General features: G+C 48.4%; 1 protein-coding gene across 1 annotated transcript; it reads right to left on the bottom strand.

The window, feature by feature from the left end:
• Positions 1 to 7,306: 7,306 nt before the first annotated feature.
• LOC138647864 (uncharacterized) lies at positions 7,307 to 15,636 on the bottom strand. The gene is made up of 2 exons (XM_069737171.1): positions 10,127 to 15,636; positions 7,307 to 7,631 (listed from the first exon to the last, which is right to left on the bottom strand). Exon 1 carries the CDS (start codon positions 14,774 to 14,776, stop codon positions 13,517 to 13,519), a length of 1,260 nt encoding a protein of 419 aa, XP_069593272.1. The 5' UTR covers positions 14,777 to 15,636; the 3' UTR covers positions 7,307 to 7,631; positions 10,127 to 13,516.
• Positions 15,637 to 21,875: the final 6,239 nt, after the last annotated feature.

Genomic DNA, 21,875 nt, shown 5'->3' with positions numbered 1-21,875 from the left:
ATTGGGGGCAAAAATATAATTTTTGTGAAAAAATATGATTTTTTATTTTTATGGTTCTGCATTATAAACTTCTGTGAAGCACTTGGTGGGTCAAAGTGCTCACCACACATCCAGATAAGTTCCTTAGGGGGTCTACTTTCCAAAATGGTGTCACTTGTGGGGGGTTTCAATGTTTAGGCACATCAGTGGCTCTCCAAACGCAACATGGCGTCCCATCTCAATTCCTGTCAATTTTGCATTGAAAAGTCAAATAGCGCTCCTTCCCTTCCGAGCTCTCCCATGCGCCCAAACAGTGGTTTACTGCCATATATGGGGTATCAGCGTACTCAGGACAAATTGGACAACAACTTTTTGGGTCCAATTTCTCCTGTTACCCTTGGTAAAATAAAACAAATTGGAGCTGAAGTAAATTTTTTGTGTCAAAAAGTTAAATGTTCATTTTTATTTAAACATTCCAAAAATTCCTATTAAACACCTGAAGGGTTAATAAACTTCTTGAATGTGGTTTTGAGCACCTTGAGGGGTGCAGTTTTTAGAATGGTGTCACACTTGGGCATTTTCTATCATATAGACCCCTCAAAATGACTTCAAATGAGACGTGGTCCCTAAAAAAAAATGGTGTTGTAAAAATGAGAAATTGCTGGTCAACTTTTAACCCTTATAACTCCCTAACAAAAAAAAAAATTGGTTCCAAAATTATGCTGATGTAAAGGAGACATGTGGGAAATGTTACTTATTAAGTATTTTGTGTGACATATCTCTGTGATTTAATTGCATAAAAATTCAAAGTTTGAAAATTGCGAAATTTTCAAAATTTTCGCCAAATTTCCGTTTTTTTCACAAATAAACGCAGGTACTATCAAAGAAATTTTACCACTATCATGAAGTACAATATGTCACGAGAAAACAATGTCAGAATCACCAGGATCCGTTGAAGTGTTTCGGAGTTATAACCTCATAAAGGGACAGTGGTCAGAATTGTAAAAATTGGCCTGGTCATTAACGTGCAAACCACCCTTGGGGGTAAAGGGGTTAATAGAGGCAGAATCTAAGGGTTCGAAGGGGAAACCTGTTAAACATTGTGCTGGACGCATTAAATCCCACGGAGGTAATCTAGTTATACACACTGGGTTACTGCGTTCACAGGTTTTTATGAATCTAGTGACTCACCTGTCCCCCGCAACATTATAGTTAAACAGTGCACCCAGAGCAGAGACCCGGTACCTTAAGGCTGTTAACCAATAACCCCAATAATCCCTTTCTGCAAAAATTCCAGAATTGCCGAAATTGGAACATGGTCTGACAGGGGAGCAGAAAGGAATAGCAAACACCTCCTCCAGGTCTTATGATAAATTTTTGTGGTTACCTCCTTTCTACTCTTCAGCAAGGTGGGGACTAAGGCTTCTGAAAGCCCTCTATGCCTCAGTAGCTCCTCCTCAAATTCCACACCATTAAGTGGGGACCCTCCACCTGCGGATGATGGAATGGCCCCTGAGAGAGAAGCCCCGAGCTCTTGGCAGTACCCAAGGGTTGGTCACGGACATTGCCCTCAGGCAAGAAAACCAAGGCTTCTTGGGCCAGGCAGGGCAATCAGAATCACTCTCGCTCACTCCTTTCTGATTTTTCTGAGCACTAGCGGAATCACATCAGAGGAAATGCGTAGGCTAGAGTATAATCCCTCTGGACTTGAAGGGAGTCAACTACTGTCACGATCATACCGTGACTGTCACCCCTAAGTCACGGATCGGGGTGACTTTAGGTCAACAGACGGCTATAGCATGTGCAGGGGGGCTTATCTTAGTTATCCCTCCACTGCTACAATGTGATGAAAAAAACACACACAAGTCTATGGACCTCTTCGTTTACAGCAGGGGCCTATTTTAGTTATCCAACTGCTCTTCAATATACCACGAACTGCAGGGATTTATGTATATCCCGCCTTACAGTTCTGATTGAACTTGCAGCTCTCTGGCGCCCCCCTTACCCTCAGATCAGATTAGGTACTGCACCTAGGGTAATTAGTCACCAGAAAGTCTGCCTGCTATGTACTGGCTATTGGGCACGCTGCAGCGACGCGATATAACTACTCCCGCTCAGGCAGGAACAATAATTATCAACGCCGCCATCGCTACAACGACACCCAAAGGCAGCGCACATGGTATGCTGCCACCAGCTTCGATTAAACGGGTCCAAAGCTAACCCAAAACAGTAGCGTAATTCCCTTCAGAAGACTTCGGGTACGTTTTAGAACAGGAAGAACGAAACTAGTAATTTATACATTTTACTCCGAAAGGTTAGGCAGTGTTTATAGAAAATATTACAAGGATGTTACGATATGAGACAATTGAAAATATGTACAAGCAATTATAAAATAACATGGAATAAAGAAGAAAGGTAACACTCACATGTTCTCAGTTCATGTCAGGCAAAACCATGCTGCAGGCAGAGCTCCCAAACATCTCAGTGCATAGTACAGCTCCTCAGGCAAAAAAACTCAGACTCCCATCTGGGTTAAGTGTGGGGGCTTATATACTCCAGCCTCGGGACATCACTAAAGGGCTGGTTAATGATATTCACTGAGGTCAGAGATCTTTACGTTTTCAGACCCTGGAGACAAAGAAATTCCTGACTGAGGAGGGACCACAGGTGGCTTTTCAAGATTGGTCACCTGCAGTTTAAAGCCACACCCTGCTCACACACTAGCTTCAAATTACCCAGTGTCTGTCATAGGGCTGGTTTGTTGTATTCGGGGGGGGGGGGGGGGGAGGAGGTTTTTACAGGTGCCATGCTTTTGGGACCATGGTCAGAAGTGAAAAAATCCCTCAGCTATGGTTTTTACATTATCGTGACATACATTTTCCTCACTCCTCCCCCTTTTGGTCTGCGCTAGGGAGGCAGAACCCCATGGTATGCCTCCATGCGCACCTCAGGAGGTTCACCCTGGTGGGACAGTCCATCTGCATTGCCATGCTCCCTGCCCGTTTTGTGTTCAATGGTGAAGTCAAACTGCTCAAGGGCAAGGCTCCAGCGTAGCAACCTGCCGTTGGTTCCACACATGGCATTTAGCCAGCGCAGAGGGTTGTGGTCGGTCACCATGGTGAAGGTGCGACCGTACAAGTAGGGCTGCAAGCGCTGCAGGGCCCAGACTATGGCCAGGCACTCCTTCTCAATGGTGGAATAGGCCACTTCTCTCGGCAAAAGTTTCCGGCTCAGGTACAACACGGGGTGCTCTTGATCCTCCGAGTCAACCTGGCTCAGCACAGCACCAAGGCCAAACTCACTGGCGTCGGTCTGTACCAAGAACAGTCGACTGCTTTCAACACAGGGGCGTTGCACAGTGCTGTTTTCAATGCCTGGAAGGCCCCCTCACAGCCATCGGTTCAGTTGATGATGTGGGGTAGCTTCTTCCTGGTGAGGTCCGTCAAGGGTTTTGCTAGGCTACTATAGTGCTGTATGAAGCGCCTATAGTACCCTGCAGTGCCCAGGAAGGAAACCTGTTTCTTGGTCCTGGGAGTGGGCCAGTTCACGATCGCACCCACTTTCTCAGGCTCTGGCTTTAGGGTGCCTCCACCTACCCGGTGCCCCATGTAGTGGACCTCACTCATGCCCATCTGGCACTTTCCCAGCTTGATAGTCAGTCCAGCTTGGTGAATTCGCCTGAGCACCTCCTCGAGATGCTGCAGGTGTTCCTCCCAGGAGGAACTGAAGATGGCAATGTCATCCAAGTACGCCACTGAAATTCCTCCAGTCCCCGAAGCAGGAGGTTGACCATCCGCTGGAAAGTGGCTGGGGCATTCTTCATGCCGAAGGGCATGACCATGGACTCATACAGTCCAAAGGGCGTGATAAAGGCAGACTTCTCCTGCGCCTCGGGGCTCAGGGGAATCTGCCAGTATCCTCGACTCAGATCCATTATTGTTAGGTAATCTGCGCCAGCTAACCTCTCCAACAGCTCCTCGACGCGCGGCATTGGGTGCGCATCAGAGGCTGTGATGGCATTGAGCCCCCTGTAGTCCACGCAGAACCGAGCGGTCCGATCCTTCTTTGGCACGAGAACTACAGGTGAGGCCCACACACTCTTTGACCGTTGAATCACCCCCAGCTGTAACATCTCATCGATCTCCTGCTGCATAACCTGCTGCACCTGGTCGGAGATTCGATAAGGTGTTCGCCGTAGTGGGGCATGATTCCTGGTGTCCACCTCTTGAACTGCTAACTCAGTCCTTCCAGGTCGGCTGGAGAAAACGGCCCGGAAGGGTTCCAGCTTGGTCCGCAACTTGGTCAAGCGGTTAGTGAGGCGCTTACCTCCACGTCCTCAATGGACCCACCGGCCTTTGATTGGGCCAACATGTCCAGGAGGGTGTCTTCCTCCCCGTCTTCGGGCAAGCTGCAGACCGGTAGGACGAAAGGTTCACGTTCATGATGAGCCTTCATCATGTTGATGTGAAAGGCCTTTCGCCTACCCCGAGCGTGGTCAAGAGTGACCAAGTAAGTGACCGGGTTGAGCTGTTGGTGGATGACGTACGGGCCCTCCCAGGCTGCCTGAAGCTTATCCGTTGGCTCGGGGACCAGCACCCACACCTTTTGGCCCACGTGGTAGGTCGGCTCCTGGGCGTTCTGGTCGTACCAGTGCTTCTGGTCAGCCTGAGCCTGCGTCATGTTGTCATGCACCAACTGCGTCAAGGTCTGCATCTTGTCACGGAAGCGCATGACATACTCCACTATGGACACTTCAGAAGGGTTCGACTCCTCTTCCCAGGATTCTCTTACCAACCCAAGGGGTCCCCGGACTCGCCTGCCGTACAGGAGCTCGAAGCGGGAGAACCCCGTCGAGGCCTGCGGAACCTCTCGGTAAGCGAATAGCAGGTGTGGCAGGTACCGCTCCCAGTCGCGCCCTTGGGTCTCAACCAGCATGCGTAGCATCTGTTTGAGGTTACCATTGAAGCATTCACACAAGCCATTAGTCTGTGGGTGATACGCACTCGATACCAGGTGCTTCACCTGCATTCTCTTACAGAGAGCCTCCATTAAATTGAATTGGGTCCCTTGATCAGTAAGCATCTCCCTGGGAAATCCTACATGTGAAAAGATAGCCAACAGGGCATCCACCACCTTATCTGCCCTAGTTGATGACAGAGCTACTGCCTCTGGGTACCGGGTAGCGTAGTCCACCACAGTAAGGATGTATTGCTTTCCAGAGCTGCTGGGGATGGCCAGCGGGCCCACAATGTCCACTGCAATCATCTGGAAAGGCTCCTCTATCACTGGCAAAGGGATCAGGGGAGCCTTAAGAGCAGGCCCCACCTTCCCCACTCTTTGACAGGTGATACAGGAGCGGCAGTAGTTTGACATATCTGTCCCCATCTTAGGCTAATAGAGGTGTTGAGACAGCCGGGCCTTAGGGTACCGTCACACTAAGCGACGCTGCAGCGATACCGACAACTATGTCGATCGCTGCAGCGTCGCCGTTTGGTCGCTGGAGAGCGGTCACACAGACAGCTCTCCAGCGACCAACGATCCCGAAGTCCCCTGGTAACCAGGGTAAACATCGGGTTACTAAGCGCAGGGCCGCGCTTAGTAACCCGATGTTTACCCTGGTTACCAGAGTAAACGTAAAAAAAACCAAACACTAGATACTTACATTCCATGTCTGTCCTCCGGCGCTGTGCTTTCCTCTGCACTGTCAGCACCGGCCAGCCGTAAAGCAGAGCGGTGACGTCACCGCTGTGCTTTCCGGCTGGCCGGCGCTCACAGCCAGTGCAGAGAAGCACAGCGCTGGGGGACAGACACCGGAATGTAAGTATGTAGTGTTTTTTTTTTTTTACGTTTATGCTGGTAACCAGGATAAACATCGGGTTACTAAGCGAGGCCCTGCGCTTAGTAACCCGATGTTTACCCTGGTTACCAGTGAAGACATCGCTGAATCGGCGTCACACACGCCGATTCAGCGATGTCTGCGGGAGGTCCAGCGATGAAATAAAGTGCTGGACTTTCTGCGCCGACCAACGATGGCACAGCAGGATCCTGATCGCTGCTGCGGGTCAAACTCAACGATATCGCTAGCCAGGACGCTGCAACGTCACAGATCGCTAGCGATATCGTTCAGTGTGACGGTACCTTAAGTTTTGCTGATCCCCAAGTGTCCAGCTAGCGGGATCTCATGGGCAATCCGTAACAACTCACCCCGGAATTGCTGCGGGACGACCAGCTGTCTTTCCCTCATCCACTCCTTTTGCGATTCTCCGGGTACTGTCTCCCGGTACAACCTTCCTCGTTCCCAGAACACCTTCTCCTTACCAGTCACGGAGGTGGGCATCTCGGCGAGTAGTCTCAAACTCTCTAGGCTTGCATCTGTGCGCAGAGCAGCCTGAAACTCCTGGCTAGGGGAAGCTAGAAGCGATGTCAGGGTCCCTTCCCCACGGGAACCCTCTTGGACCTGCTCTGGGTCCACCTCTGGTTCAGTCGCAATGATGACTGAGGAGGGTCCGCAAGGCAGTTATCTGCGTTCCGGGCACTGACTGCGGGTGACAGCAGCTACGTAGGCTGTCTCCCGGGGGATTTCTACAGACCCATCAGCCGGCGCTGCTATGGGCTCTACCTCCCCATCCACCCCCAACACTACAGGGGCAGTGCTACTTATGGGCCAGTTACCTTCCTCTGTGGCACTGGTTAATTTCATGGCATCACCTTTCTCACGGTTCCCATGCTTCTTCCCATTTCCTGTAACACCGACACTTGTCCCTGCTAGGGATTTCTCAGCCGTCTCACTCCGCAGAGCGACGTGGCTGAGCACTCCTGTACCTATGGAGCTCTCCCCACACTTTCTGGGTCCCGGGACTATCTTCTCTTTTTACTGATCTTTTGACGGCTGACGGCACTCACTGTACGACCTAACTTGGTGATATATCTTGGCTCAAGGGCCTATTTTTGTGCTTTAGGCCTTTATTCCATCGGCACATGTGGATGCATGTATTCCCATATGTCTCCTATATTGCTTAATAGGCTCCTTTTTCTGCCGTTCTAGTAGCACTGCTTCTTTATTAGGGAATGCTCCTTTCTATACTTGTTTCTTTGGGCTATTGGGCACGCTGCAGCGACGCGATATAACTACTCCCGCTCAGGCAGGAACAATAATTATCAACGCCGCCGTCGCTACAACGACACCTAAAGACACATCACACGGTATGCTGCCACCAGCTTCAATTAAACGGGTCTGAAGCTAACCCAAAACAGTAGCGTAATTCCCTTCAGAAGACTTAGGGTACGTTTTAGAACAGGAAGAACGAAACTAATAATTTATATATTTTACTCCAAAAGATTAGGCAGTGTTTATAGACAATATTACAAGGCTGTTACAATATGAGACAAATGAAAATATGTACAAGTAATTATAAAATAACATGGAATAAAGAAGAAAGGTAACACTCATGTTCTCAGTTCATGTCAGGCAAAACCATGCTGCAGGCAGAGCTCCCAAATATCCCAGTGCATAGTACAGCTCCTCAGGCAAAAAAAACCTCAGACTCCCATCTGGGTTAAGTGTGGGGGCTTATATACTCCAGCCTCTGGACATCACTAAAGGGCTGGTTAATGATATTCACTGAGGTCAGAGATCTTTATGTTTTCAGACCCTGGAGACAAAGAAATTCCTGACTGAGAAGGGAGGGACCACAGGTGGCTTTGCAGGATTAGTCACCTGCAGTTTAAAGCCACACCCTGCTCACACACTAGCTTCAAATTACCCAGTGTCTGCCATAGGGCTGTTTTTTTGTATTCAGGGGTGGGGGGGAGAGAGAGGGGGGTTTCACAGCTGCCATGCTTTTGGGACCATGGTCAGAAGTGCAAAAATTCCTCAGCTATGGTTTTTACATTATCGTGACATACATTTTCCTCACAACTACTATACCTCTGGCCGGTCTGATGCTTGTAGTGACGCAAGCCTCCTGACCTGCCTGTTGCTCCTTGTGGCAAAAATGTCTATGTCCGGGAGGCCCCATAGCCGTACGATCCATCTGAAAATCTGTCGGTCTATGGCCCATTCCCCCTGGTGTAGGGAGTGTCAAATGAGAGTCTGCCTGAACATTATGTTCCCCTCTGATGTCAAGTGCCGACAGGGAGAGGAGGCGATTCTTGGCCAAGGGGAGTAGGTAGTCTGCGGTGGACATTAGTAATTGTGACCTTGCCCCCCCCGACGATTCAGATATGTCACCACTGTAGTGTTGTCGGTGTGTATCTGTGCATGTTTTGCAGAATCGGTAGACTCGAGAAGCGCATACTTCACTGCCCTTAATTCCTTCAAGTTTGAGGAACCCTGTGCCTGCCTGGTCATCCACTTCCCCTGGGCTAGTGTTGTCTCGCATGTGAGCTCCCCACCTCAAGGGACTGGCATCTGTCGTGACTATACTGTCAGGTTTTATTTCCCACGGCACCCCTTTGGACAGATGCAGCAGGTTTAGCCACTAGGATAGATTGTCCACTGTGGCGACTGACAACGGCATTCTTCCGTCGAGGTGGCCCTGCAACCTCTTTTCTGCTTCGAGCAACTCATTCTGTAGAGTCCTGGTGTGAAAATTGGGCCCACTGCACAGCTGGCATACAAGACGTCAGAGAACCCAGCAGGGACATTTCATCTCTCAAAGATAGATGCGGATTGTCCATTATCTTCCCGACTTTGTGGATGATGCTTAGCCTTTTGTCCTCTGGAATAAACATTGAGCTACCAAATCCAAGAGGAGGCCAAGGAACCTTTGAAGGTTTGAATGAGCTAGTCTTGATTTTTTCAGATTGAACCCAGACCCTGTAGGGATGATATTATATGGCTCAGCTGGGTACTGCACTGAAAGGCCGACCTCCCTATTATAAGGAAATCATACAGGTATGGAAAAACCAGGGTATCTCGTTCCCTAAAATGAGTCATCACCTCGGTGAACACACATGGTGCCATGGATAGACCAAATGGCAAAGCGGCCAACTGAAAGGGTCTAATCTGATCACCCAGCCGTACTGCCACTCAGGTATTGTTAGTGGTCCCTGTATATAGGCAGGTGATAATATGCATCCTTTAGGTCAAGGACCGTCATGAAGCACCTGGGAAACAGAAGTTTGGTTATAGAACTTATGGATTCCATTCCTAATGGCTCATGCCTTTAAAATGAATTCCGCTTCATTCTGAATGAACCATGAGGTTGGAGACCAAGAACAGGAGAATAAAACCCCTCCACTCTTGGTCCTCAAGAACAGGTTTATCCATTAACTGCAGAATTTCCAATTCCAGGGCCCGTTGCCGATCAGGGGAGTCCCTTAAAAGTTGTTAATATGAAGGAGTCCGGATGAATACTACGGGATTCCAATTTTAGCCCGGATGACACTATATCGAGAATCCAGGTGTTGGACGTTATATGGGCCATTGTTTAAAGAAATGTCAATCTACCGCCCACCGGGAGATCAGGGTTAGCGATACTTGCACCTATTTTTGGACAATTAGGCCCCACCAAAGGGGCTCTGTTTCGGCTCCCAGTCTCAGCTTTTATACTTCTTCTGGAAAGATGAAGGCTTCCTAAAGGTGTTCCTGAAAGGAGGGGTAAAGAGTTTATGAAACCCTTTTTTCCTGTCACCTGCCTTTGCGAGGATTTTATCCAGCACAGGGCCAAATAAGTACTCACCCCAGCATGGAATGGCAATTTGGTTTTAGCGTGTGCATCCCCCTTCCAGCTCTTTAACCAGAGGGCTTGGCGGGCAGCATTGGACAAACCAGCAGACCAGGCAGCTAACCGCAATGAATCTGCAGAAGCATCTGCTAGATAGGTTGCCTCTCCACTAATCTGCGGACAGGAGTCCAGTAATTTGTCTCTGGGTGTTCCGGATCGTATCTGGTTCTCCAGGTGGTCCTGCCAAGCCATCATCGACCTGGCGCTACAGGTGCTCGCAGTAGCTGGTTTGAATGCCCCAGCCAATGATTTCCAGGCCCGCTTCAGAAACATTTCTGCCTTCCTATCAGATGGATCCTTTAGGAGACCTCTGATTTCTAGGGGCAATGCTAACTATTTTGATGAAGAAGCCACTGCAGCATCGACTTTGGGAACTTTCACCCATTCTGCTAACAAATTATCATGAAAGGGGTATTTACGTTTTGAGGAGGATGGCAAGAACCACCGGCTGTCCTCCTTCTCCCACTTCTTTCTCACGAGGCTTTTCACCATCTCATTCAGGGCTGTGGAGCCGGAGTCATGGAGTCAGAGTTAGTTTTGGTTGGAGTCGGTAGAAATGTACCGACTCAGACTCCAGCTTTAAAAAAAAAAAATGTATTAATATTTAATAATTTAACTTTCATATGAATTTTATAAATGTTACTCAAATATATATGTTCTATCAAACTATGAACAACAGTGATAAGCAGTTCTGCCGGAGATAGAGACATTTCTTACTTCTTGTGTGTCACTGTTCTCCACTGCCCTCATCTAATCTTATACTTGGTTAACCTCATGCTGCCCTAACCCCCCTACTTACAATGTATGAAACTGAAAGTGAAAATGTGTTGCAAATTCTTAGTAGTACAGCTCCTCCTCTAGACTAGATGTTTGGTGTGCTTCTTCCAAGCATCTCACAGCTGTTATTCAGAAGAGGAAGACTGTAAGAAGTATTATCCTTTCAACAAACTTTGCATCAGTTAACTGAGTACACGAGGAATAACAGTATTACTGACTACTATATCAGTTGTACGACCTGGCAATAATTTTGTACAATTGTTTTTAGGAAAAACAATTGTCATTTGGATTGTGAATGCAGAATTAAAAACCTGAGAATGTCAAAGAAGCGTCACATTAAATCAGCTGTATTTGAACATTTCACCATCACTCAAGATAGAAAACATTATGTCTGCCAGTGTATGACAAATGATCCAGATGAAAACAAATGCTGTGAAGCCAAGATCAGTGCATATTCAGGCAAAGATAACAATGCTCCTACCAGAGCTTCTAATCTAAAGAGACATTTACAGCGCTTTCATCCAGAAGTACTGAAAGCAGTGGATGAGAAAGACTGCATCCAAACCAATGAACCAGTGCCCAGCTCTTCCAGCCAAACAAAGGAGCAGAGAACTTTGCAGCCATCAGTTGCAAGATATTTTGTCAGGGACAAAGTTAGGCTGGTTTCACATTTGCGTTTCTACCGCATGCATTGTGTATTCCTATATTTAACATTAGGAACGCATGCGTTTTTGATTGTTCGCGTTTTGCCGCGTTTGACGCCGCATGCGTCGTTTCGTCGTTTGCGGCTTGGTGCGGAAATGCAACATGTAGTAAATTTTAGAGGCGTCAATTTGCCGCCTGGAAAGGTATGCGGTCTATTGCGTATGGATTGCGACAAAAAAATGCATTGCTGTCTATATGAACGCATGCATTCACAAGCACATGCGTTTGCTTGTGTTCGTGAATGCATGCGTTACACAAGAGAAAAACTTGTCTAGACACTGATAAGCCACCCCCCACATAGTAGGTGATAAAGGAAGGTAGTGGACATTTGCAGGTCACAACTCAGCAGACACTTAAGCAGATGAGACACAGGCTACATCTTGGAGGAAAACAAGACACTGAAGAATGTGAGTATATCCTAGCCAATGCCTTTATTTTCTATCTCTACATGTCCTAATTTCTTGCATTTCTTTCTTTCTACATGCATCAGAATTTCTTCTGATGAGGAGCAACACCCCGGCATGGCCTTCCGTACCGCCACGATGCAGCAGGACCCTGGCATGGCCTTCCTTTCTACGAGCGCTATGGACTCTGGCATGGCTGCACTCTACGAGCACTATGGACTCTGGCATGGCTGCACGCTCTACGAGCACTATGGACTCTGGCATGGCTGCACACTCTACGAGCACTATTGAATCTGGCATGGCTGCACACTCTACGAGCACTATGGAGTCTGGCATGGCTGCACGCTCTACGAGCACTATGGGCTCTGATATGGCTGCCCACTCTACAAGCACAATGGACCCTGGCATGGCCTTCCGCTCTACAAGCACTATGGACTCTGGCATGGCTGCACACTCTACGAGCACTATGGACTCTGACAGTGCAGCCGGACCCTGACAGGTCACCCAACACCACGCCATATGAGCCCACCAAGGCTTCCCAGAACACAAACCCCCCCACCCAAAAAAAAGGTATTAAGCTTACCGTTAATGTTTCCAGGAGTCCATACTGACAGCACCCTGGAGGACGTCTTCCTCCCCCTTGCTGGGACAGGAAACACACGAGAGTTCAAAAGGGCATGTCCCACCCCCAATCCTCAGTGTTGTAAAAAGAACCACCTCATGGAAATGCAGAAAAGACTTTAATAGAAAATAAATATATACATCAACAGTCAGGAACATATTTCATCATATGTCAAACATAATATGCAATACATTTTATGCCAGGAACATAATACGTCTTATGTCAGGCTTTCTTACATAGAGGATAACAAAATAACCAGGGAGGGAACTACCAATGCTGTCAGTATGGACTCCTGGAAACATAATTAACGGTAAGCTTAATACCTATTTTCCAGGACGTCCCTCCTGACAGCACCCTGGAGAGTACCAAAGCACCTCCTTAGGGTGGGATTACCGCCTGGAGAACCTTTCTCCCAAATGCAGTATGTTGACCAGACAAAACATCAAGCTTATAGTGTCTCCAAAATGTTTTAGCGCTAGCCCAACTTGCTGCTTTACAGATCTGTTCAAGAGAAGCACCTGCTCTCTCAGCCCGAGAAGTAGCTATCCCTCAAGTAGAATGCGCATGGAGACCCCCTGGAGGAGGGAGCCCTTGAGGAGGGAGACTGATAAGCCTCAGAGATCACCGAAGTGATCCAACGAGCAATAGAGGCCTTAGAGGCCTTCTTTCCCTTATTCTTCCCTCCAAATAAAATAAACAAATTTGGGTCAAAACGCCACGAGTTAGTGGCTGCTAGGTAGTCTAGAACTGTCTGTCTGACATCGAGGGAATGGAGGGCTTTTTCTTTTTCGTTAGTGGGGTTACTACAGAAGGATGGTAACACAATTTCCTGATTTCTGTTTTTAACCGATCCCACCTTTGGAATAAAGGAGGGATCCAATTTAAGGATTAGACTATCCTCTCTAATCTGAAGGTATGGGTCCCTAGTGCATAGGGCTTGAATCTCCCCCACCCTCTTAGCCATAGTAATTGCCACTAAAAATGCTGTTTTACGAGTGAGGACTGGAATGGGCATACTATCTGCCAAGGCATAAACATTTTTACAGAGGAATTTGAGGACCAGGTTAAGGTCCCAGGACGGCGACAATTGTCTAATGGTAGGGCGCAACCTCTGTGTGGCTCTGATAAATCTAACTATCCACGGGTGAGATGCTAGGGCATAGTCGAAAAAAGAGCTAAGTGCCGAGACCTGCACTTTCAAAGTGCTTGGTTTGAGACCTTTGTCAAACCCAGCCTGCAGGAAATCTAAAATTCTGGGTAAGTCGGGAGCGCCTGCCTCCAGACAGAAACGTTTCCAGATCTTAAAATAAATTGCCAATGTGACTGGCTTCCTGCTGAATTTGATAGTAGCCATCACCTGATCTTGCCTTCAGGATGTTCCTTTCAGGATCCATGCAGAGAGATGGAGATTCTCTGGATTCGGGTGGTACACCGGACCCTGGTGGATTACATCTGCCCTGAGAGGGAGCTCTACTGGGCTCTCTATTGCCAGATCCACCAGAAGAGAGAACCAGCTCCTTCTCGGCCAAAATGGTACAATCAATATGACTAGCACGATCCTCTTTGATTTTCCTGAGAACAGCTGGAACCAGCGCTAGAGGCGGGAATACGTAGGAGAGAGGTTCCGTCCATTCCTGGCTTAAAGCATCTATCCCTTCTGGGAGATCTTGAGGGTTTAGCGAGAAGAATCTTGAGACCTTTGAGTTCCTCCTGTTTGCAAATAGGTCTATACTGGGAGTTCCCCAGTGACGGCATAGATCTTGGAAGATCTCCTGATTGAGTTCCCACTCTGTTGCAAACACCCGTCTCCTGCTCAGATAGTCTGGTATGACATTCTGAGAGCCTTCTAAGTGGATTGCCGAAATGGATAGGACCGATTTTTCTGCCCAACGGAATATTCTTCCCGCAAGCTCCTGAAACAGATAGTGTCTTGAGCCTCCCTGATGCTTCAGGAAAGACACCGCTGTAACATTGTCGGATAGTATCCTGATATGACAATTTTTGAGGGTGTGTTGGTTCCTTCTTAACGCCTCCCAGACAGAATACAACTCTTTGAAGTTGGAGGAGCTGTGAACGACATCTGCTGGCCATCTCCCTTGTAGGATCCTGCCCTTTAGGTGGGCTCCCCAGCTCCAGGCATCTGTAGTTACCACTACGTAGGGATTGGTAGACCATAACACCCCGACTCGTAGTTTCTCTGGTTGTTTCCACCAGAGTAGAGATCTTTGTACTGGATACGTCAGCCTTAAAGAACTGTCCAGAGAAGACTGACGACGGTCCCATTTGGAAAGGATTAACCTTTGCAGAGGTCTTGAATGGAACTGTGCCCATCTTACACATGGTATGCAAGCCGTCATCAGACCTAGTACCTTCATGGCCGTTCTTATTGAAGCTCTGCGTTCTAATAGGAGCCTGATCTGGAACTGGATTGCCTCCAACTTGTTCTCGAGTAACAGGGATATCCTGTTTCTCGAATCCAGACATACTCCCAGGAAGGTCTTTTTGCATTCCGGAGTCAGGTCGGATTTCTGCCAGTTTATGATCCATCCTAACTGCTCCATCACGGACACAGTTCGGTTCCTGTGATCTGACAGAATCTCTGGTTTTCTTGCGATCAGGAGAAAATCGTCTAGATATGGGACTATCTTGATCCCTTGGTTTCTCAGGAAAGCGACAATTTCCGACACCAGCTTTGTAAACACACGAGGTGCTGAGGCAAGCCCGAACGGAAGGCATTGGAACTGGTAGTGACAGGTCCTGGACGGCAGCACCACTGCAAACCTCAGAAGTTTGAGATGATGGGTGGACGGGGACCTGATAATAGGCACTCTTCAGGTCGAGAGTGCAAATCACAGCGTCCCGATCTATTAGGAGGATTGCAGAGCGAATGGACTCCATGCGAAACCTCTTGTACCTGACCCAGGCATTTAGAGGTTTCAAATTTATTATCGTGCGCGTCTTACTTCTAGTGGAGGCATTGGAATTATGACCTCTGAGGAAAGCATGTCCTCTAAGTCTAACATCATGGGAGAGTTTTGCATGACCATCGTAGGTACGATGTATCTGTCCGGAGGAGGGGAGGAAAGCTCGATGCTAAACTTCTGACACGGTCCGAAGAACCCACTGATTTTGGGTGACTCGGGCCCAATTCTCCGCAAAGTGGCGGAGCCTTCCCCCTATAAGGGTGGCGTCATTGCGTCTTAGGCTTTGAGGATGGGCTAAAGAAGAAACTCTTGTTTCTATTGCCCTGGTTACGGAAACCTCTACTGAATCCTCTATTCGATCTACCCCCTCTGTAATCGGACTGTCTCCTGAAGGGAAAACCTCTCCGAAAGGACTGGCCTTTTTTTGGTTTGTCCTCTGGAAAACCCTTTTTCTTATCAGAGGCTGACTCGAAGATAGTATCTAGGGAAGGACCGAATACTCTCGCCCCCTGAGAAAGGAATAGAGCATAATTTGGTTTTTGAGGCATTATCCCCCGACCAGGATCTTAGCCAGACCGCCCTTCTAGCCGCATTGGATAAAGAACAGTTTCTAGCTGAGAACCTGACTGATTCAGCAGTCATGTCCGATAGGAAGGCCGTGGCAGATCTCATGATAGGGAGCTTAATATATCAGGCCTAGGGGTCTTATTGGATAGATGTTCCTCCAATTGACCCATCCATAGGTACATAGACCGAGCTACCGAGGTGGCTGCTATGTTGGTCTTAATTAGGGCTGCAGATGATTCCCAAGCCCTTTTTAGCAGTATGTCGGCTTTCCGATCAATGGGATCGCACAGATTTGAAGAGTCCTCGAATGGTATGGCTGTCTTTTTAGCAACCTTTGCCACAGGAACATCTACTTTGGGTATCTCCTCCTAAAGTTTGACTTCTTCTGGCTCGAAAGGTAAGCGAGCTTTGAAGTCCTTAGTCAAAACTAGCCGACGTTCTGCCTCCTTCCACTCCTCCAGTATCATGGCCTTGATATGCTCGCTAACTGGGAAGACTGTCTGCCTACGTGACATAAGTCCCCCAAACATCAGGTCCTGCCTGGATTGAGGCTTAGATGTCTCCTCAATCTGCATCGTGCTCCACACCGCCTGCACAAGTTAATTCGTCTCCTCGGCCTGGAAGAGGTATTTTCTCTGGTGGTCCTGACTCCCTGAAGGAAGTTCCCTTTCCTCTTCTGAGGCAAAGTTATCAGAGGCAGACTGGTCCTCAGAGCTATATTCTGGCTCATGTCTTGTTCCCGTCTGGCTCTCTTGTGGCTGGGAACCGGGCTGGACCTCTCCACAATACTGGACAAAGAAGCCTGAACTTCTTCCCGTATTAGGGACCTCATCTCTGACAGAAGTGTCGGCTGTTCATCCCTCATAACCTTGGAAGTGCAATCTGCACACAAGGTCTTAGCATGAGTGTCCGGGAGCTTTACGTTGCATATAGGGCATCTATAGGTTTTCCCAGATGATTTGCCGGACTTCTTAACTTGAGCAGGGGGGGCAGCGGGGGTTCCCTTATCCTTAAATGACATAAGATAGGGAGAAGTAATAGGATGAACCTGAGTATATGTGCGCGGATAGGGGGGACAGCGCTATGCGCTCTCACCCCTTCCTCCACTGGTGTGCCTTCCATGACGATCCTGGCAGCAGGTCCCCGCAGCGTCCACGCTGGATTAGGAGCGATTCGGCTGCTTGTGCGTCCCACGCTGGAGCGCACACACTCTCCCCACACTTTACCTCGTCACCGGAAGTGACGGTAACAGATGCCGCGAAACCGGAAGTGACGCGGTTCCCCGGGACTTCCGTTAGAAGACGCCGTGCCAGACGCCACACCGCTCTGGATGCCGCGCCGCATGGAACCGCATCGCGGCAGAGAGCCTCCCTCCGGGAGGAGCGGCCGCCACAGGAACTTGTCCTTCCTGTTCTGTTCCTGTTGAGGGCAGAGGATAGTACTGCAGTGCTCAGGCGCCGGAAAGGTCAGAGGCCCGGCGCCTGCGCACTGCAGTACTTTGTCTGCCCTCAACAGGGCAGAGCAAAGTACGCCTGCGCCGGAGCCGTGGCTGAAGATCAGAAGAGGACGTCTTGTAATGAAGATGGGAGGCGCCGCAGCAGACCAGAGACGCCCGTTTGATCTGACCAGCAGCGGGACCGCCCCTGGTTGAGTATAATATAACATCTTTTTCTCCTCTTTCAGGTAACATCGGGGGCTTATCTACAGCATTACAGAATGCTGTAGATAAGCCCCTGATGCCGGTGGGCTTACCTCACCCGCGAATTTCGGGGTGACAGGTTCCCTTTAATGATTCAGCGCTTGGTTGAACTGAAAACCTTTCTTGTAGACATGGCTAACCCTCAACTGACGCTAAATGAAAGTCAGTGGAATCAGGTGACTGAGCTGGAAAAATTGCTAGAGCACCCATTTACAGTGACTAAAAAATTACAAGCAGAGGACTTAACTCCAGGTATTTTCTTAAAGGAGTGGAAGAACCTGATGTTTCGCCTGTCCCAAAGAGGGTTAATTGCAAGTGGCATTGCTGCATCAATGAAACGGAGAGGAGCTACTATTACAAAATAACATTCTTTTGGCAGGTGTTTATGTAGACCCAATGCATCGGATTCTTCTAGATGATCAACAGCTAACTAAAGGAAAAGAAGCTCTGTTTGAAATAGCAGTAAGGATGAAAGGGTTGCAGAACAGTCAGGAGGAACAAGAAGAATTTGGTCGTCCTGCCACATCTTCACCCTCATCAACAGATGAAGAATTTAATTTCGAAAAATATTTGGATCACAATGACCGTGCAAAGCGTTCCCGCATAGAAGAGTCATCCCCATCAAAGAACACAGCCAGTACATTTCAGCAGAATTTTTCATGTGCACTAAAAGAAATTGAGAAATTTGACCGTTCATCAAAAATAACAGTGCAACAAGCGATTCCTCTGTATCCTGACATTGTCAGAGATGTTGCCAGAGTGGTTACTGCTTTGCCACCAACCCAAGTTAGTGTAGAGAGGTTGTTCTCTGCTCTCAAAATAATTAGATCAGATTTGAGGGCATCCATGAAGGAGGATCTGACAGAGGCAATACTTTTTCTGAGGACAAATTTATAGATTTCTTCTTATTAACTGCATAACAGTGTTTATTGCATATTTACTTACAAGAGTTTAGAAAAGTTTAGAAAAGTTATTTGGTATACTCTAATTGTATTCTAATAAATATAGTTTTTGCTCTAAGTGGTATGATTACTTATATGATGGTGAGAAACTGAATAAGCACGATGTTAATATTTGACAACAGTAAATTTATTGTTACGAATTGGCCATTTATGAAGGAGTTGGAGCCGGAACATGATAAAATCCAGGAGTCGGAGTCGCAACTGTGGCTTACCGACTCCACAGCACTGATGTCATTCACAGGAAAGGATCTCCAATTCCTCTGGCACAGGCCTGTGAACATCAGGTCCTGAGCAGCCTTAAGCCCTTTCCCCTCAGCCATCCCCATGGTGGACCGGACTGAGCTGACCAATGCCTCCATATTCTCAATGGGAATACAAGATCTCCCTTCCTCATCTGAGGAAGATGAAGAGGATACTGCAGATTCAACTTGCCTCAGACTAGATCCTGAATCAGACTCTACTCAGCTAACCTCCTTTTTATGGGTTTTCCGCCCCTTAAGGGAACTCCTAATCTCCTCTCTGATCAGAAATACGTACAGGAGCTTCCTCCTCCAGGGTCTGGCATATACATGACTGACATAGCCTTTTTAGAGAAGCGTTAGGCAGGGCTCTGTGCATAAAGCACACTTTGTGCTTGGTTTTAACAGATTTCTTTACCTGTGAATACATAGCAACAGAAGGGAGATTCAGCTAACCAGGTTGACCATTGTATGCACTCACCATCTGAAGCTTGTTAGTAGGGTACCAGTTCAGGAGGTGGAGACAGCGCGTGATTCAAAGGCTCTAAAAGTTTGGTGACTCCGTTCATTTCTGGCATCCGTGGTGTCACTCCCTCTAGAGCAACCACTGTTGCTGCCTTTGCCACTTTTGCGCTGCTTTGTGACCACTTGGTGGGTGCTCAACGTCGCTTGGAAAAGTAATTCTCCAGCACATTGCCCTATTATGCTGCCGGACTAAGAAGGCCTTGCCATGCCCCTTCACTTCAACATCCATGGTGCACCTCTCGGGGCTCCCCTGGAAGTTAAGTACTTCTGGGTCAAGGGCGTGTTACTGGCCAGCGTACATGTGTGGAGGCCCGACTCCGGAAAGGCCTGCTACTCCGGATGAACACAGGGAGTCTCATCTCCACCTGTCCCGCGCCCACGCGACCCAGAGCGGCACTACCCGGACCCTGGGATCGCACCATCCACACCGGACGAGGAGGGGTTTGAACAGGCAGAGCACACTCGATGCTGCTTCTGGAGTCCCATGCTCTGCCATTCCCATGGAGACCACATAGAGGCTGATTGGACCCAGGGAAGAGTCTTCTCCACAGGACAGGAAACCAACTGAGGAAACTAAGGGGACCGCCCCCTTTTAACCTATAGGTTCCCTGTCCTGGTGGGCAGAACCCCTCTCAGATTACTGTTGTGTGGAAAGGAAAACACAGCTTTCCATTTTTATTTAGAAATAAAGTTATACTCCCCTAACACCCATTCCATTGAAGCCTACATCTCTGGTAATAAAAAAAACACAAAACATCCTGCACCTGTCTATCACCATAATCCATTTCTGCTGATAAAAGTTTTCAACCTGGACTGTGTCAAGATGTGTCCTTCCAGGCTGAGAACCACTGATGAATGAGCTGCTTCCATCTCATTGAGGTCACCGCAGGTTACGGAGGCTGCATTCCCATCCGGGCTGACCTGCGGGGACCTCAGTACCATGAGGAAAAAAGTCACCGAGTTCACCACAGATCACCATGAGAAATCTTCCTCATCCCAAATTTGCAGTTCACCACCTTGTTCTTGCAGCTGCTCTAAGGTTTGTGCATCATTAGTCATGCAGTCCTGTCCCTCAAAGAAATTATGTATTAAAGAGCTACTTTGAGCGTCCAAGTGTGGGATCACTAATCTCCTGGGGCTCAACATGGTGAGAGGAAGGAGGATGTGAGGATTAAGTAATCCAGACTTTAGGCTGGTGACACTGGACCGTGTGGAAGACTGTGGTGCTTCCATGCCTGCTGGAAACATTATCTGCTATCCAACAGTCGACCTGTTAGAACCACTATGTTTTCATTAGTGGTGTACCGTGGCTCCCAGCAAATTGGGATTTTTATTAAAAAAAAATAAATTGTCACCTACAGCAATCAAAGTGTTTTTTTGGGAGTTGACTCCACCGTAATATAACAGAAAGAAAGCAAATGTGTATGGAAGACAATCAGATTCAATCTAAAATGGTTCAATGCTTTTTCTCAGGTTTTAGAGATAACAGAAATGTACTCCACACTACGGAAGTGTATGGCTGAGATTTAACCATGGAGAATGTTTTATCAATTTTTGGATGTGTTATATTACACAAAAAAGAACCTTAAAGCATGCAATACTACAGGTGAGGCCCACACACTCTTTGACCGTTGAATCACCCCCAGCTGTAACATCTCATCGATCTCCTGCTGCATAACCTGCTGCACCTGGTCGGAGATTCGATAAGGTGTTCGCCGTAGTGGGGCATGATTCCTGGTGTCCACCTCTTGAACTGCTAACTCAGTCCTTCCAGGTCGGCTGGAGAAAACGGCCCGGAAGGGTTCCAGCTTGGTCCGCAACTTGGTCAAGCGGTTAGTGAGGCGCTTACCTCCACGTCCTCAATGGACCCACCGGCCTTTGATTGGGCCAACATGTCCAGGAGGGTGTCTTCCTCCCCGTCTTCGGGCAAGCTGCAGACCGGTAGGACGAAAGGTTCACGTTCATGATGAGCCTTCATCATGTTGATGTGAAAGGCCTTTCGCCTACCCCGAGCGTGGTCAAGAGTGACCAAGTAAGTGACCGGGTTGAGCTGTTGGTGGATGACGTACGGGCCCTCCCAGGCTGCCTGAAGCTTATCCGTTGGCTCGGGGACCAGCACCCACACCTTTTGGCCCACGTGGTAGGTCGGCTCCTGGGCGTTCTGGTCGTACCAGTGCTTCTGGTCAGCCTGAGCCTGCGTCATGTTGTCATGCACCAACTGCGTCAAGGTCTGCATCTTGTCACGGAAGCGCATGACATACTCCACTATGGACACTTCAGAAGGGTTCGACTCCTCTTCCCAGGATTCTCTTACCAACCCAAGGGGTCCCCGGACTCGCCTGCCGTACAGGAGCTCGAAGCGGGAGAACCCCGTCGAGGCCTGCGGAACCTCTCGGTAAGCGAATAGCAGGTGTGGCAGGTACCGCTCCCAGTCGCGCCCTTGGGTCTCAACCAGCATGCGTAGCATCTGTTTGAGGTTACCATTGAAGCATTCACACAAGCCATTAGTCTGTGGGTGATACGCACTCGATACCAGGTGCTTCACCTGCATTCTCTTACAGAGAGCCTCCATTAAATTGAATTGGGTCCCTTGATCAGTAAGCATCTCCCTGGGAAATCCTACATGTGAAAAGATAGCCAACAGGGCATCCACCACCTTATCTGCCCTAGTTGATGACAGAGCTACTGCCTCTGGGTACCGGGTAGCGTAGTCCACCACAGTAAGGATGTATTGCTTTCCAGAG

The sequence above is a fragment of the Ranitomeya imitator genome, chromosome 8 (genome assembly GCF_032444005.1).
Source record: "Ranitomeya imitator isolate aRanImi1 chromosome 8, aRanImi1.pri, whole genome shotgun sequence".
NCBI lineage: Eukaryota > Metazoa > Chordata > Amphibia > Anura > Dendrobatidae > Ranitomeya > Ranitomeya imitator.
Note: the sequence above shows the minus strand (reverse complement) of the source record. Positions and strands in the feature narration are given on the sequence as shown.